The 13,926-nt window shown below is 48.3% G+C and overlaps 1 protein-coding gene across 3 annotated transcripts in view; it reads left to right on the forward strand.

The window, feature by feature from the left end:
- The window catches only part of FKBP15 (FKBP prolyl isomerase family member 15), a 371,570-nt gene that overhangs the window by 337,048 nt on the left and 20,596 nt on the right, over positions 1–13,926 (forward strand). For all 3 annotated transcript variants that reach the window (XM_085610375.1, XM_085610359.1, XM_085610368.1), the window contains exon 27: positions 361–1,253. In XM_085610375.1, the coding sequence (XP_085466501.1) occupies positions 361–1,253 (893 nt within the window). The remainder of the gene's footprint in view (positions 1–360; positions 1,254–13,926) is intronic.

The following is a 13,926-nucleotide window of genomic DNA, read 5'->3' on the forward strand; positions in this document are numbered from 1 at the left end:
GGATTTTGTGTGTGTTTACGGTTGTCGATGATGAGGAGTACCAGTTCAGTACAAGTTAGTAGAGCAATTGTACTCTACAAATGGACTCACCCTTTTTGAATTAGTACTTTGAAAAGATAAATTGTACTCTTAGAATAAAGATAACTGGGTGGTGCATATTAATAACTTTAAAAAATTCTGGGGTTCCACATGCAAGTTACCATAGCATTTTTTCACTGATTAACATTGAGGACAGTATTGCCTGAGATTTTCACAAGAACTTATTAGCTGTGCTTTTGTTTATTTGTGCCAGGAACAGTTGATGTTGCTTATGAATTTGTAATCTTGTCTATGCTTATCATTTCTCTTCTTGTTCTACAGACAGTGACGTTAGAGCTGCTTGATGTACAGCCTCCGAAAGCTCAACCAGAGACCAGCAGTAGCAGTGAAGATGAAGAGGACGATGAAGAAGAGACGACGGTGCATATAACTGAAGAGAGTGAATTTAAAAGTTCACCACAAATGAAAGAAGTGGATTTCGGTCAGGAGAATCTGCAGCCTGGAAGTCCTGAGCAAATTGGTGGCAACAAGGAATCAAGGCACCCAATGGAAGCCAATTCCAGACCAAGTGAAGAGAAGGTAGAAGCTGCTCCTTGTACTGAACAATTACCAGTGGAAGCATCCACAGATGAGGCAATCTTGAAGCCTGAACCAATCCTGTTGGAACAGGATCAGTCCAAAGTGTTTCAACCAATACAAGTGTTACCCAAGGTTGTCCCAGAACTGAGCCTTCCATCACCAGCCATTGATAGCGGACTACAACTACCTACTGTAGATGAAGTTCCAGATTTGGTAGTATCTGTGCAAAGGGAAAATCAGTCCATACCACATATCAAAGGTCCTTTAGAAAAAGCACATGTGAAGGATGTACTCGGCTTGATGGATACTCAGCAGATTAAAGAACCATCAGAGCAATCCTGTGCAGTGGACCAGCCTACCATTTTGCCAACTTCAGATTCCATGGAAGAAAAACAGGGAGAAGCAGTTGTCACAAAAGATTTAACCAACCATAAGGAGGAGGAGGAACAGAAGGATCTGGATACAGGTGGCAAACTGGAAGTGCCTCCTCCTTTGGGCAGCGATGAGGATGACGAGTGTTCAGACATCACAGGTGGAAGCATCACAGCTTCTTCAGATGGAGTAAAGCACACAAAGACCGAGGCAAAAGTGAAACAGCAGATCGAGAATGAGGGCCCACAGAAAAATAAATCCAGGTTTGTAATTGTATTTGTTTTCTATTAAACGGCTAGACAAAATAGAAAATTAATACCGCCTTTGTTTATGCACAGATGAATAGCACACTTTCTGAAACAGTATTTTTAAAGGAGAGTCTTTCTGCAATGTTGCCCCATCCTATTGTTCTTTCTTTGACTTTTGTTTGGCTCACAAAACATCTAATCTTGAGAAAAATACCAGGTGATTTTATTAAAATATTCTCCTTTTCTTTTGCCTTAGATATTTTCCATACAATTATCACCTTTAAACTTCTGATCAGGCTAAAGCTTTCATGTCATAGGCAAAGTAAATGGCAAACACTGAATGTTTAAACTGTGTTTCGCTTATTAGTTTTCAATACAAGATGATTAAAAGAAAGCGTAATACAAGGTTTTGAGTACTCTCACACATTAACCCTTTTGAACAAAAACATCAAATGTATTTTACAGCAAGTGTGGACAGTGGTGAACTAAATCGATTTAGAAGACCTCATAAAAGGGGTACTTTTCAGTTCTTTATGGCAAATGATAAATATATGATCCTTTCAATTTCTTATGGATGTATATGAATGTCACACAAAAAGAGAGTATTAACATACCCTAGTGGTGTGTGCCTATGACAATTTTTCTGTATACCTACCTACTGATGTTAACTTTGCCCTCAGATGGACAGGAGAGGCTGCAGCTCAGACACAGTCTCTCTTCTAACTTTGTATTTCACAGGGGCACATGAGAGGAAGAAACAGATGAGGTTCATTTGAGGATAAATGTAATGCATGTTTTATAAGGAACCCCCCCCCATATCAGCTAGATGTTCGTATTTCTTTTTTAGCGCTACACAACACATTCTAGGGTGTCAGAGCACTCTGAAATTATGAAAAGACAGTGTAAGTTACATGTCTATAAATATCATTGATATTGGCATTCACAAGTTGTTAAAACTAATAGTTCCAGAGAGACATAATTGTAAGATATAAACATGTGTCGGATCTAGAGAACACATTAGATGGGGTTGTCTAATATGAGAATTTTTTAAGACCCTTTCCTCAACTTGTACGTGAATTCCCTGAGAAATCACGTTTTAGCGTGGCTGATTTTGTATACTTTGGTAGATTGAATTGAAGTTAGAACTTCCCTTTAAGGTTCTCTGATTCCCCTTCAAATGTGATATTGCTGGTGAGATAGGTTGGGGTGTCTCCGGTTGTTTTGAGTTCTCTCTGTGTCAGACTCTTGTTTTCTCACACATAGCCTGGGAATGATTTGTTCTGCCGCATGTTTTTAGTATAATACACTATGTATGGCAAATCTGCGTATGTTTTCACAGGCGATGTGACTGATTTGTGTCCAACACAAATTAGCTCCCACATAAGGTGAGTTTAAAGATGGTTATGATGACCCATTTCTTGCAACCAAAAACAACACAACAAAATGTAACTGTCTGTGAATGAACTGTGCAAATATTTCAGAATATATCAGAATTACAAAAGCACAATTGAAGCACTTTTTTTGTAATTCGGAAGTGTGGTGGAAATTAATATTTGAATACATTCAAAACAAATGCTATTCCCACACCGTATCGTGTGTGCACTTTATAGTAAGACTGTATGTGAAACCTTTATTTTCATTTCAATTGAAAATGTGTTGTCTGTAATGGCAGTGCCCCTCCACACCATGCATACTCTGCACTATGCCACTCCACTCTACAACACTCCAAAGTACTCTACTCCCCTCTGTGCCTCTCTCCTATAAGCCATTCCACTCTACTAAACTCTACGACACTCTGTCCTACTGCACACTTGGCACTGTATGCCACTCCACAAGACTCCACTCTAGGACAATTGATGCCACTTTGCTCTACTCTAAGCCACTCCATGATACTTTACTCCACACTAAGATATGCCATTCCACTCTATGCCACTCCACGACACTTTACTCCAGTCTGTGCCTCTCAACTCTACGCCCCCCTCCACTCTGAGACTCAACGTTACTCCACTCGGTGCCACTAAACTCTACGACACTCTTTGCCACTCCATTCTGACACTCTACTCTACTCCACTATACACCAATCCACTTTACACCACGACCTTCTAGGCCACACCACACCACTGCACTTTACTCCACTCTACGATACACCATTCCACTCTACACCACTCCACTCTACAACACTGCACACCACTCCATGACACTATATGACACTCTACTCTACAACACTTTATTCCATTCTACGGCACACCACTCTACTCGACTCTTGGCCACTCTACTCCACGCCTCTAACTTTTAGCCGTGCTAAATAGCAGCTGCGCTGGTGTACAACATGGCTAGAACACATTGACGAAGCCAATAACTTATGCATAGGCGCAACCTATTGTCTTTGCCAATGTTTGTTTGGTTTTATAATGGTACTTTTTTTGTGAACTTCCAAGGTATTTTTTTTAACGCAAGTTAAGATCTTAATATTTTTCGTATGTATAACTTAACTTTAACCTTTGTTTTTTTAGTAAATACAAATCACTATACATAATAGGTAACCACGCCATGTAAAATGCACCAGTATGGCATCAAGAGGTTCTGATAACATGTCACCAGAACCCCGAGATGTTGTATGTATGATGTGTTTTTTATTTCACAAATTTATTCTGGGATAGTTTGCTGGACATAGGTGGTTTTATTCAAAGAGGGAAGTGTTTATTGAATATAGTAAGTGAAGTACTGTCCTGGCTGTGGTATTTTGATTAAGTTTCAATCTGTTAGCAAATACTTTGGAAGATGTAGATCTACAGAATTGCAGTAGTTCAAACAAGAAACAACAAGCACTTGAACGGCTGCATTTTAGCAGACTACTGGAAGAAGCGAATGACCTTAGCAGCAGGGTTCATTTGATTGGTAATAACGTTTGGCGAATCTGTGTGACATTTTGCTGAAAAAGTATGCAGCTGATTAAGGCCTCTAAAGTTTGATGTAGATTGCAAAGGAGGAGCATTCCATGTTATATTTCTCATTCAAATTTCAATGAGAATATTTGCTCTTCGCTGGACTGATTTGCCCAAAACAAACTTCATAAGAAAGTATTTTGTTAGTTTCTTTGAATAGTTTAAATCCATTTAGCTTTTAGAGAAAAGTCACAAAAAGTCCACAAATATATTCTTGTCTAATCAGGAAAACCAAAGTACTCCAGACCCCAGAACCTGCTGAGAATGTCATGTGGTTTGGCTATTGGGTACCGGTCACAGGGTGTGACCTTCTGCAAAGCCCTTTGCCCAATTCCCTTGGCTTAATAGCGGCTGAATGTGGCCCAGGCCATTCCCAGCGAATTTAGGCACAGTGTTACCGTAAGAAGTGCTCTAGATTCCATGCCCACTGAGTACAACTTGCAGGTCTGCCCATCAGGGCTTGGGCACATGGTGTGGCTTGTGGCCCTGCCCACAGTGCCTGCTTTTCACAGGTCGCGACCTTTGGCCAACTGTATCCAGTACTGAGCCCCGACCGCTCCCCACCCCACCCCCTCCCACACCTTTAGTAATGATTGGGCATCGCTTCAGACAGCAGTGTTTTTGCTCCAGAGTTTCCTATGGGGATTTCAATACAAAATTAAGCTTTTGCCCACTTTCAAATGCCCTCTAGCTACCTAAACCCTTGCCTAACTAGTATACAACATTTTAAAATCGAATTTAAGTGTATGTGTTTTATCTTTGAGATATTTCATTCTGGTTGTACTGGCCAATGTCTTCTAATCAATCCCAAAAATGTTTCGCTAAGATTTCAAACATTTCCATTGTGTATCACTACTACCTGATAATTGGCAAAGGCCTTTTACTGCTAATAAATGGCTTTATTTGACAAATTAACAGAATGCTTTACAAAAAATTTGATTTATCCATCATAGGACCTGTTTGCTGATTTTCAAGCAGAAAAGTCAATAGTGCAAAGTTAGAGGGAGGTGGGTAGGCAAAGTTATGTTTTTTATTGAGAAATACAAGAGAAATATTTTCTTAGATAGACTGCAAACACGAATGGACATAAATACACCAAGTTAGTCAGCAGGTGGGATGTGATTCAACTTGAAATTAAAATGTGGCTTGGTGCTAATTTGTCTGTCTTTTTTTCCCCAAATAATCAATGCTAAAATGGTTTGGTAGCCTTCCCTAATAAAACTAGATCCCCGATTGCATGTTTCATTTGGGGAAGCAGAAAGTCTTTGGTGGACACAATGATAAGGTCAAGGCCCTGGTTAGGGGTGAAGGCTCCAGACCTACTATGTGACTGCTGAGTGGCAGCAAGTCTCTTATTGTTTCAATGAGAATTCTCTTCTGCCCCATATGTTCCTGGGAGAAATCACAATTTGTGATGTATGTGCTGTGTTTGATGCTTTTACTCCCAGCGAGCATCGAAAAATGTGTGAAATTATTTAGCATCATGTTCTTTAAAGATTTGAAAGCAAGTGTTATGTTGCAGGGTCTGCCTATGCCCCTATAGTCTTGTTCTCTTCATTTTGGATGTAATTCAGCTATCTGAAAGGGACACATTAGTGATGGATTCCTTACCGTAGAATATCCCCAGGCTTCCGACTGAATCCGGAAAGTTTTTCGTCAGCAGTACCCCTGCGCGTCGGTAGGTGGCGTCGTGCGGCTGCGCGTCCGTCGCTGACATCGTGTGCGCAGAGATGACGTCACGGAGACTACTTAGGCGCCACCCATGCGTGCTGATGTCAGCTCTTTCCTTTTCCGTGCCAGCAAGAGCAGATCCGGTTAGAGCACGTACCCTAGTCACTTTTTGACTAACGTTTTGGGACTTTTGTCTACTTCTTTTGAGTCTTTGACTCCTGGTGCCACGTAGCTATTCCTGGGTTTAAGTCCTGCGGGGCCTGTCACCGTACGATGTCGGTGGCCGATCCCCATGGCGTCTGTCTGGAGCGCGACCATGACTCCCGGTCATGTTCAGACTGTCTGGCCATGGCTCCGAAGGCTTTGCGGGAGCGGTCCCGAAAGCTGCTTGAGGCCAGGCAGTCGTCTCTGCGCCGTTCGAGGTCCAGGGGTCGCTTGAGGGACCGACCATTGGGCCATCATCATCGCTCCTCGGGGTCAAAGTCTTCACCCACGGAATCGGGTAAGAGACGTCGCAAGAAAAAGTCGAAGAAGCGTGTTCGCCCGCCGACATCCCCCTGTTGGTCTCCGGGTGAGGGGTCCAGGGGTCTTTCCCCTGCGGGTCCGTTGGAGCCTGGGAGTCCCGCGGCTTACCCACCTTATCCGGGCCCGTCGGCGACTCCGGCCCAGGTGCAAGAGTTTCTTGCCGCCATGGACCGCCTTTTCAGGCCTAGGGCTCCCGCCGGTGTGCCTTCTGGCCCCGCGGTCCCTGTTGAGGGCCCTTGCTTGCCACCGGCTCTGCCGTCGGCGCCGCCTGCGGCCCGGCGCCGCATGGGCTGTGGAGGTAGGGGATGACTGGGAGGGGTCGGAGGACCCTCTTGCACGGCCGTGCGAGTCTGAACATGAGTGGGCGGAGGACGCAGGTGGCCTTGACCTCTCCTCCGAGCCCGGTATCATGTCTCCTCCCACGGTCATGGAGGAAGGCGCCACATATACGGTGGTGCTCCATAGAGCAGCTGAGGCCCTGGACCTTGATCTGCCTACTATCACTCACAAGACCAACCTCCTTACTGAGGTGCTTCAGCCGGCAACAAGTTCTATGGAACCTCTGCTCCCATTTAATGAGCCCTTGATGGATGTTTTGATGGGAACCTGGTCTAGGCCAGCCACAGGGGTTCCTGTGGATGAGAAAGTGGCCAGGCGTCATCGCCCGGCACCCGGTTACCCGGCCTTTCTGACAAATCATCCAACTCCGGAGAGCCTGGTCATTCAGGCCTCTACCTTCCAAAGTGCGTTCCCTATCGCCCCGCCGGATAAGGAATCGAAAACGCTGGAGCAGTTTGGCAAGAGGTTATTTTCCTCTGCCAGCTTGGGGCTGCGGTCAGTCAGCACAGCATGCCTCTTGGGCCGCTACTCTCATGCTGTGTGGGACACGGTGATGCAGACACTGTCCCAGTGTCCGGAAGAGGTTCAGGCTGTACTTTCCCAAGCTGTGGCAGAGGAGAAGGATGCCGCGAAGTTCACCATTCGGTGTGGGCTGGACACCGCGGACTCCTTAGGGAGAGCGATCTCCAATGCAGTGGCCTTGCGTCGCCATGCCTGGCTGCGGTCCACTGGGTTTTCGGGAGATGTCCAGAGTTCCCTCATGGACATGCCTTTTGATGGTACTCGCCTGTTTTGCGATAAGGCAGACAGTGCGCTGGAGAGTTTTAAGGACTCTCGGGCTACGGCCAAGTCCTTGGGTCTTTCCACCACACGTCTAACTTTCGTTCCTTTCGTGGCCATGGAAGGCATGCCCCTGCACGTTCGGTCAGCCAGAAGCCTGCGCAGAACCAGACTCAGCGGGGCGCCGTGGCGGCACAGGGGGCCAGCGGGCGGGTCAGTCCACCTCCGCTCCCGCAGCATCCGCCTCAAAGCCTTCCTAGTCTGAGGTTTGGGGTGTACCTCACACCAGTGGGCGGCAAGATTCAATATCACCTCCCCCACTGGTGTTCTGTCACTTCGGACAGGTGGGTGCTGCAAATCATCCGAAGGGGTTACTCCCTCCCCTTCAGTTAACCCCGTCCACCCCCCCCCCCCCCCCCCAGACATGCCACCTCAGTTCCACCGCATATCGGGGAATCACTTTGCGCTTCTCCAGTAGGAAGTCACGGCCCTCCTGGCCAAGGGGGCCATCAAGCGCGTTCCTGGGCCAGAAGTAGGACGTGGTTGTTATTCCCACTACTTTCTGGTCCCCAAGAAGGACTACTGGGGCCTGCGCTCCATCTTGGACCTCAGGAACGTCAATCGCTTCCTCCGGAAGGAGAAGTTCAAGATGTTGTCTCTGGCTCAGGTCTTGGCTGCCCTCAACCCTGGAGACTGGATGGTACCGTTGGACTTGCAGGATGCATATTATCACATCCCCGTCCTGCCGGCCCACCAGCGTTACCTGCGGTTCACGGTAGGCCGCGAGCATTTTCAATTTTCCGTGCTCCCCTTCGGCCTTACCAGCGCCCCTCGGGTGTTCACCAAAGTGATGTCGGTGGTCGCAGCTCATCTGCGCAGGTCAGGGGTGTCAGTCTTCCCCTACCTTGACGGCTGATTGTTGAAGGCGGGCTTGCCTCAGACAGTAGTCACCCACCTTCAGTCTACAGGCGACCTCCTGCATTTGCTGGGGTTCTCCATCAACGTACCGAACTCGCACCTGAGTCCCTCTCAGAAGCTCCCCTTCATCGGAGCTTTTCTGGATTCGACGCAGTTTCGGGTTTATCCTCCTGAGCAGCGAGTCCCGGATATTCAGGCTATGATTTTGATCTTTCAGCCTCTATCCCGGGTTTCAGTCAGGATGACCCTCCAGCTCCTGGACCTGATGGCCTCCTGCATCCTACTGGTGCAACATGCCAGGTGGCATATGCGGGCTCTGCAGTGGGACCTGAAATTCCAGTGTGCACAGCATCAGGGCAACCTGTCCGATCATGTCTAGATCTCAGAGGGCACTGCACGACAATTGCAGTGGTGGCTCACGAATTGCGATTGGGTCAATGGCAGGTCCCTCTCCCTTCCCCAACCGGAGCACACAGTGGTGATGGATGCGTCCCTCCTGGGCTGGGAAGGCCATTTGGGAGAGGCGGAGATCAGAGGCCTCTGGTCTCCGGCGGAGTCCCGCCTCCATATCAACTTTTTGGAGCTTCGGGCGATCCGTCTTGCACTGAAGGCATTCCTTCCCTCTGTCCGGGGAAGTGTAGTTCAGGTGTTCACGGACAAGACCACCGCCATGTGGTGTTGCAAAAAACAGGGCGGGGTGGGGTCGTGGACCCTATGTCAGGAGGCTCTGCGCCTCTGGACATGGCTGGAACATCAAGGCATTACCATGGTGGTTCAACAGCTGTCAGGTTCTCTTAACGCCAGGGCGGACAAACTCAGCCGCTGGTGCTTGATGGATCACGAATAGCATCTGCACTCGGACATGGTGCAAGGTCTCTTTCTGCAGTGGGGAGTGCCTTGGTTAGATCTATTCGCCACCGAAGGTAACGCGCAATGTCATCAGTTCTGCGCGTTGGAATTTCCAAGACGGCACTCGCTCTGTGATGCTTTTCGTCGCGAGTGGAGTTGCGGTCTGTTGTACGCCTTTCCACCTATACCACTTCTGCGCAGAGTGCTGAAGAAGATTTGGCACAACCGGGCCCAAGTCATCCTTGTGGCTCCGGATTGGGCATGAAGATACTGGTATCCCGAGCTACTCAGCATGGCGATCGATCCCCCGATCCGACTGCCGCTTCGGGAGAATCTTCTGTCGCAGCAGCAGGGGACGGTCCTCCACCCGAACCTGTCCAGCCTCCAGCTCCATGCGTGGAGATTGATCGGCGACAGTTGACAGCTTTTGATCTTCCCCCCGAAGTCTGTGATGTCATTCTGGCAGCCAGGCGTCTCTCCACCAAGACGGTGTACGCCTGCAGGTGGAACAAGTTTGTGGCATGGTGCACAGCAAAGTCTGTGGATCCCCTTTCTGCCCCTCTTTCTGAGGTCCTTCTGTTCCTACTATCCTTGGCCCAGCAGGGCTCTGCTCTGGGTACTATCAAAGGTTATCTTTCGGCCATCTCCGCCTTTCTAAGGCTTCCAGATCAGCCTTCTCTCTTTAAGTCTCCGGTTGTTAACCGTTTCCTGAAAGGCATTACACACACGTTTCGTCCCGTGCCTTTCATAATGCCTCAATGGGACTTGAATCTTGTTTTGACCTATCCGATGTGCGCTCCTTTTGAGCCCCTTCATAACTGTCCTTTGCGTCTTCTCACTCTAAAGACGGCTTTCCTGGTAGCTATCACCTCTGCCAGAAGAGTGAGTGAGCTCCAGGCTCTTTCTTCTAAACCTCCTTTCCTTTCTGTTCATCTGGACAAGGTGGTTTAAAAGACCCGTCCTTCTTTCTTGCCAAAGGTTGTCACGCCCTTCCACAACGGGCAGACCATCACTTTGCCTTCGCATCCTTCAAAAGAGGAAGAGAGGCTCCACCATCTGGACCCAAAACGTGCGGTCTTGTTCTATCTGAAGCGCACACAACAGTTCCGGGTGGATGACCAGCTCTTTGTTGGCTACGTGGGCACCAAAAAAGGTCTGGCCATGCACAAACAGACCATCTCTTGGTGGGTCGTTCTGTGTATCAAAGCGTGTTACTCGCTGGCTAAGGAGCCTCCTGTGGGGCTGCGTGCCCATTCTACCAGGGCGACGGCGGCCACTACTGCCTTGGGACGTGGCGTTCCCTTGCAGGATATTTGTCAGGCAGCTACGTGGGCTTCGCTGCACACGTTTACCAAGCACTACGGCCTTGACTGTTAAGTCCAGAGAGACGGCTTCTTTGGCCTTTCTGTTCTCCGTGACTTTCTGGTGTAATCTTATTCGCAGACTCTCCACCGGGGTTGGTATTGCGGGGGTATCTATTCTAAGGTAAGGAATCTATTACTAATGTGTCTCTTTCAGATGCACAAGTTACTAGTTGTGTAACGATATATCTGTAAGAGACATTAATTAGTGATAGATTCCTTACCACCCCACCCATCCTCCCCGTTCTGTGAACTGATTTCTCTTACAGATATATTGTTACACAAGTAGTAATTTGTGCATCAAACCATATGAAGGGGAGTAGGTTGTGGAGAATAGGCAGCCAATAGCTTGGTAAGGATGGCAGATCCTCTTGAAAACGGATTCAGGATATCAGTTGGAGGCATGTTGGGCCTCCATCTCCCAAGAATATTCGACCAACAGACTACTCCTCTTCCTTCTCCCAAATTAAGACGTGTCAATTGTTGGTGTTTAAGATCTACAGAATTTATAAGAAGTTATCTTTCACTGCACCCTTTATGGCCAGGTAGAATTAGGTCATAGATATGGGCTTTGAGTTTACAGACCCTAAATTGAGAAATACCTGTGAGCATAGGCAATCTCCATTAGTGTTCGTTTTAAATTGATCACATTCAGACTTCACATTCAGAGTTATTTCACCACAAGGCAGCGGTCTCACTTGCCTGTACAAGGTGCATGAACCCTGTAGCTTACTTTCTGCACTTGATTTGGTCATACTCGGTGGTTCTGGTGCAGGGTCTTGGATGATCACCACAGTGGTTGAGTGGCTAGGCAGCCCAAGCTGTCCTGTGGGGCAATTACCTAAGAATCTGTAGTGGGTTGTGTACGATCCATTGAGTTGGCCTTGTTAATGGATAAACACTGGTTTTCTCTCTGGTGTGTGTGAAATTTACCTTTCAGGTAGGATATTTGGGTTCAGGACCTTGCATTATGTAAACACCAAGAGGAGATTTGCAGAGACCTTGTTTACCTACAGCAACATATCAAGTACATTAGGCTAGAATATCTGGCATACTTGGTATGTCTTGAGGAAGCTGGCAAGAGCACAATGTAGTGTCACATAATTTTCAATACAGCCTTGAACACATAAATAATTATTTTGTGTCAACATGTGTTCCTTTTCTCCATCTGTTCACTTACTCATACATTTCTTGCTAAAGATACAGTCTATAGATTGGAGTATTTTCCACTGCTGTCCATTGCTTTGAACTTTAAAGTTTTAAGATATATGGGGTTGTGTGGGTTAGAGTGTCAAGATGGCGGTCGCACTCTGAGTGCTCCGGACCCCTCCGTCATCGCTCACATCCATTGCCATCAAACTGCTAAACGTCTGTCGTGGGCCTGCCTCTCGTTACCCCTAGACTTCCCAGCTGGATTTGACTTCAGAGAGGCGAGGCTACCCCAGTTACCTGCCGTTCCTGAGTGAGTCGTGGCTCTCCCAGCATGGCTGTCCACAACACATAATGGCTGCCTTTCTCATCAGCTCCAGGGGACCACCACGCTTGCTCCTTCAGTGGCCCTGCTGGACCACTGCAGCCATCTGGTGACTCTGACCAGCCACTGCTTCCTGGGTCCCGGTTTCTGCTTGCCTGTGCCCTCCCACGCCCGGGCAGAGACTCGCCCGTGCCGTGACTGGGGTCCTGCGGCCTATTCGGCCTCGTAGCTCTGCAACGGCCGGAGTATAAAGGGAGGTGGTTGAGGCTCCCCCTCTATCGCACGACACCAGACTGGACACAACCAGGCCCCTTCCCACACCATCTGGGCCTGGAGATGGGCCTCTTGCAGCTGTGGAACTCTGTTGATCCGAGAGACTGCCTACTACCATGAGGTGATGGGATTATCCTGGCCTCTGATGGGTGACCTGCCCAGACCGCGTACCCTCTGTGGTCTGTGTTTGGGCCCATATCCCCCCTGAAGGCTTTCTCGGCTTCACCACTAAGCCCCCCACCGCAACACAGACACTTACAACCATGCACTTGAGCAGTTGAGGCCCAAACAGATTCTGCCCTGTCCCCAATCTTCCAGGTACGTGGCCACCCTTGTCAGTAGCCTCCTCCTGGGCCCAGGTGCAATTTCTTACAGCGACTCCCCTGCACAGTTTTGGCTCAGCTCCTGCGATTCTCACCCACTTGCCACCTCAAACCGATTGGGTGAGTTCAGACCCACTTTTGCCCTATGGGTCCGGAGACTGAGGGGTCCTTTCCCTCTGAGTTTCATCACCACGTAGCTTAAGGTGTGTTCCGCTGCAGCAGTCCCTTCTCAGTGTATTGACTTGTGGACAGACCTACTAACATTCCACTGCCGCAATACAACCTTCCACCCCCTGGGTGGTCTGCTGGGCCTGGGAGCTACGGTCTGTTCTTTCTACCCACCTCGCTCTTGCCCTGCCCCAGGGAAAGCCTTGCGCAACTCATCTACGCTGCCCTCGATGGCAACCGATGACCACCTAACCGATCACCTCCAACCCTTCTCTTTGATTTGGAGGAGGTTCTCTACCATTACGAGATCAGTTGCTCATGCTGCCGAGGAGTTGTGGGTAAAGACAAACCTGCCCGCCCGCGACCTCTCAGACTTGTATGGATCAATATACCACTGGACCTGTGACTGGACAACCTGGGTTCACCGGTGTGGAAAAGTTCCCTTCATCAGATTGGGATCTGGCTACGATCCTTCAGGCCATTCAGGCCTCCCAGGCTGATGTGGAAGCCAAAATTGGGGAAGTGCGGCTAGACGTGGCCTTGCTTCGTCAGGACCTCTGAAATGCCATAGCCAGGATCACGAAAGCTGAATCCTGAATATTCATAGTGAAGGACAAAGTCACAGATCTCAACTCTCAGGTATCTAGCCTTCTCACATGTACAACAAAACTGCATCGCCGCTCCAAAGACTCCAAGAACTGCTCCTGGGGCAACAATGTGTGTGTAATTGGCATCCCTGAAGGCACTGAACCTCAGCAAGTCGCAGACTTTCTTGAAACATGGATCAAATCCTGGATGCCTTCAGACAAACTGTCCTACTGGTTCGCAATAGAAAGGGCCCATCGGATTCTGACCCCTAAACCTCCCCAAGGTGCTTTCCCCAGACCGGTGATTGCTCACATCCTTAACTTCAGAGATGCCATCCTTAGAGAGGCTCGCTCCCAGCCAGAGCTTTGCTGTGGAGACATCAAGGTTCTCCTCTTTCCTGATTACAATCGGGGAGTTCAACAACAACGTCGTTCTTACCTAGAGGTCAAACAGAAACTCAGGCCTCTGGGCCTC

This window comes from Triturus cristatus, chromosome 1_2 (assembly GCF_964204655.1).
Source record: "Triturus cristatus chromosome 1_2, aTriCri1.1, whole genome shotgun sequence".
In the NCBI taxonomy this organism is placed as follows: Eukaryota; Metazoa; Chordata; class Amphibia; order Caudata; family Salamandridae; genus Triturus; species Triturus cristatus.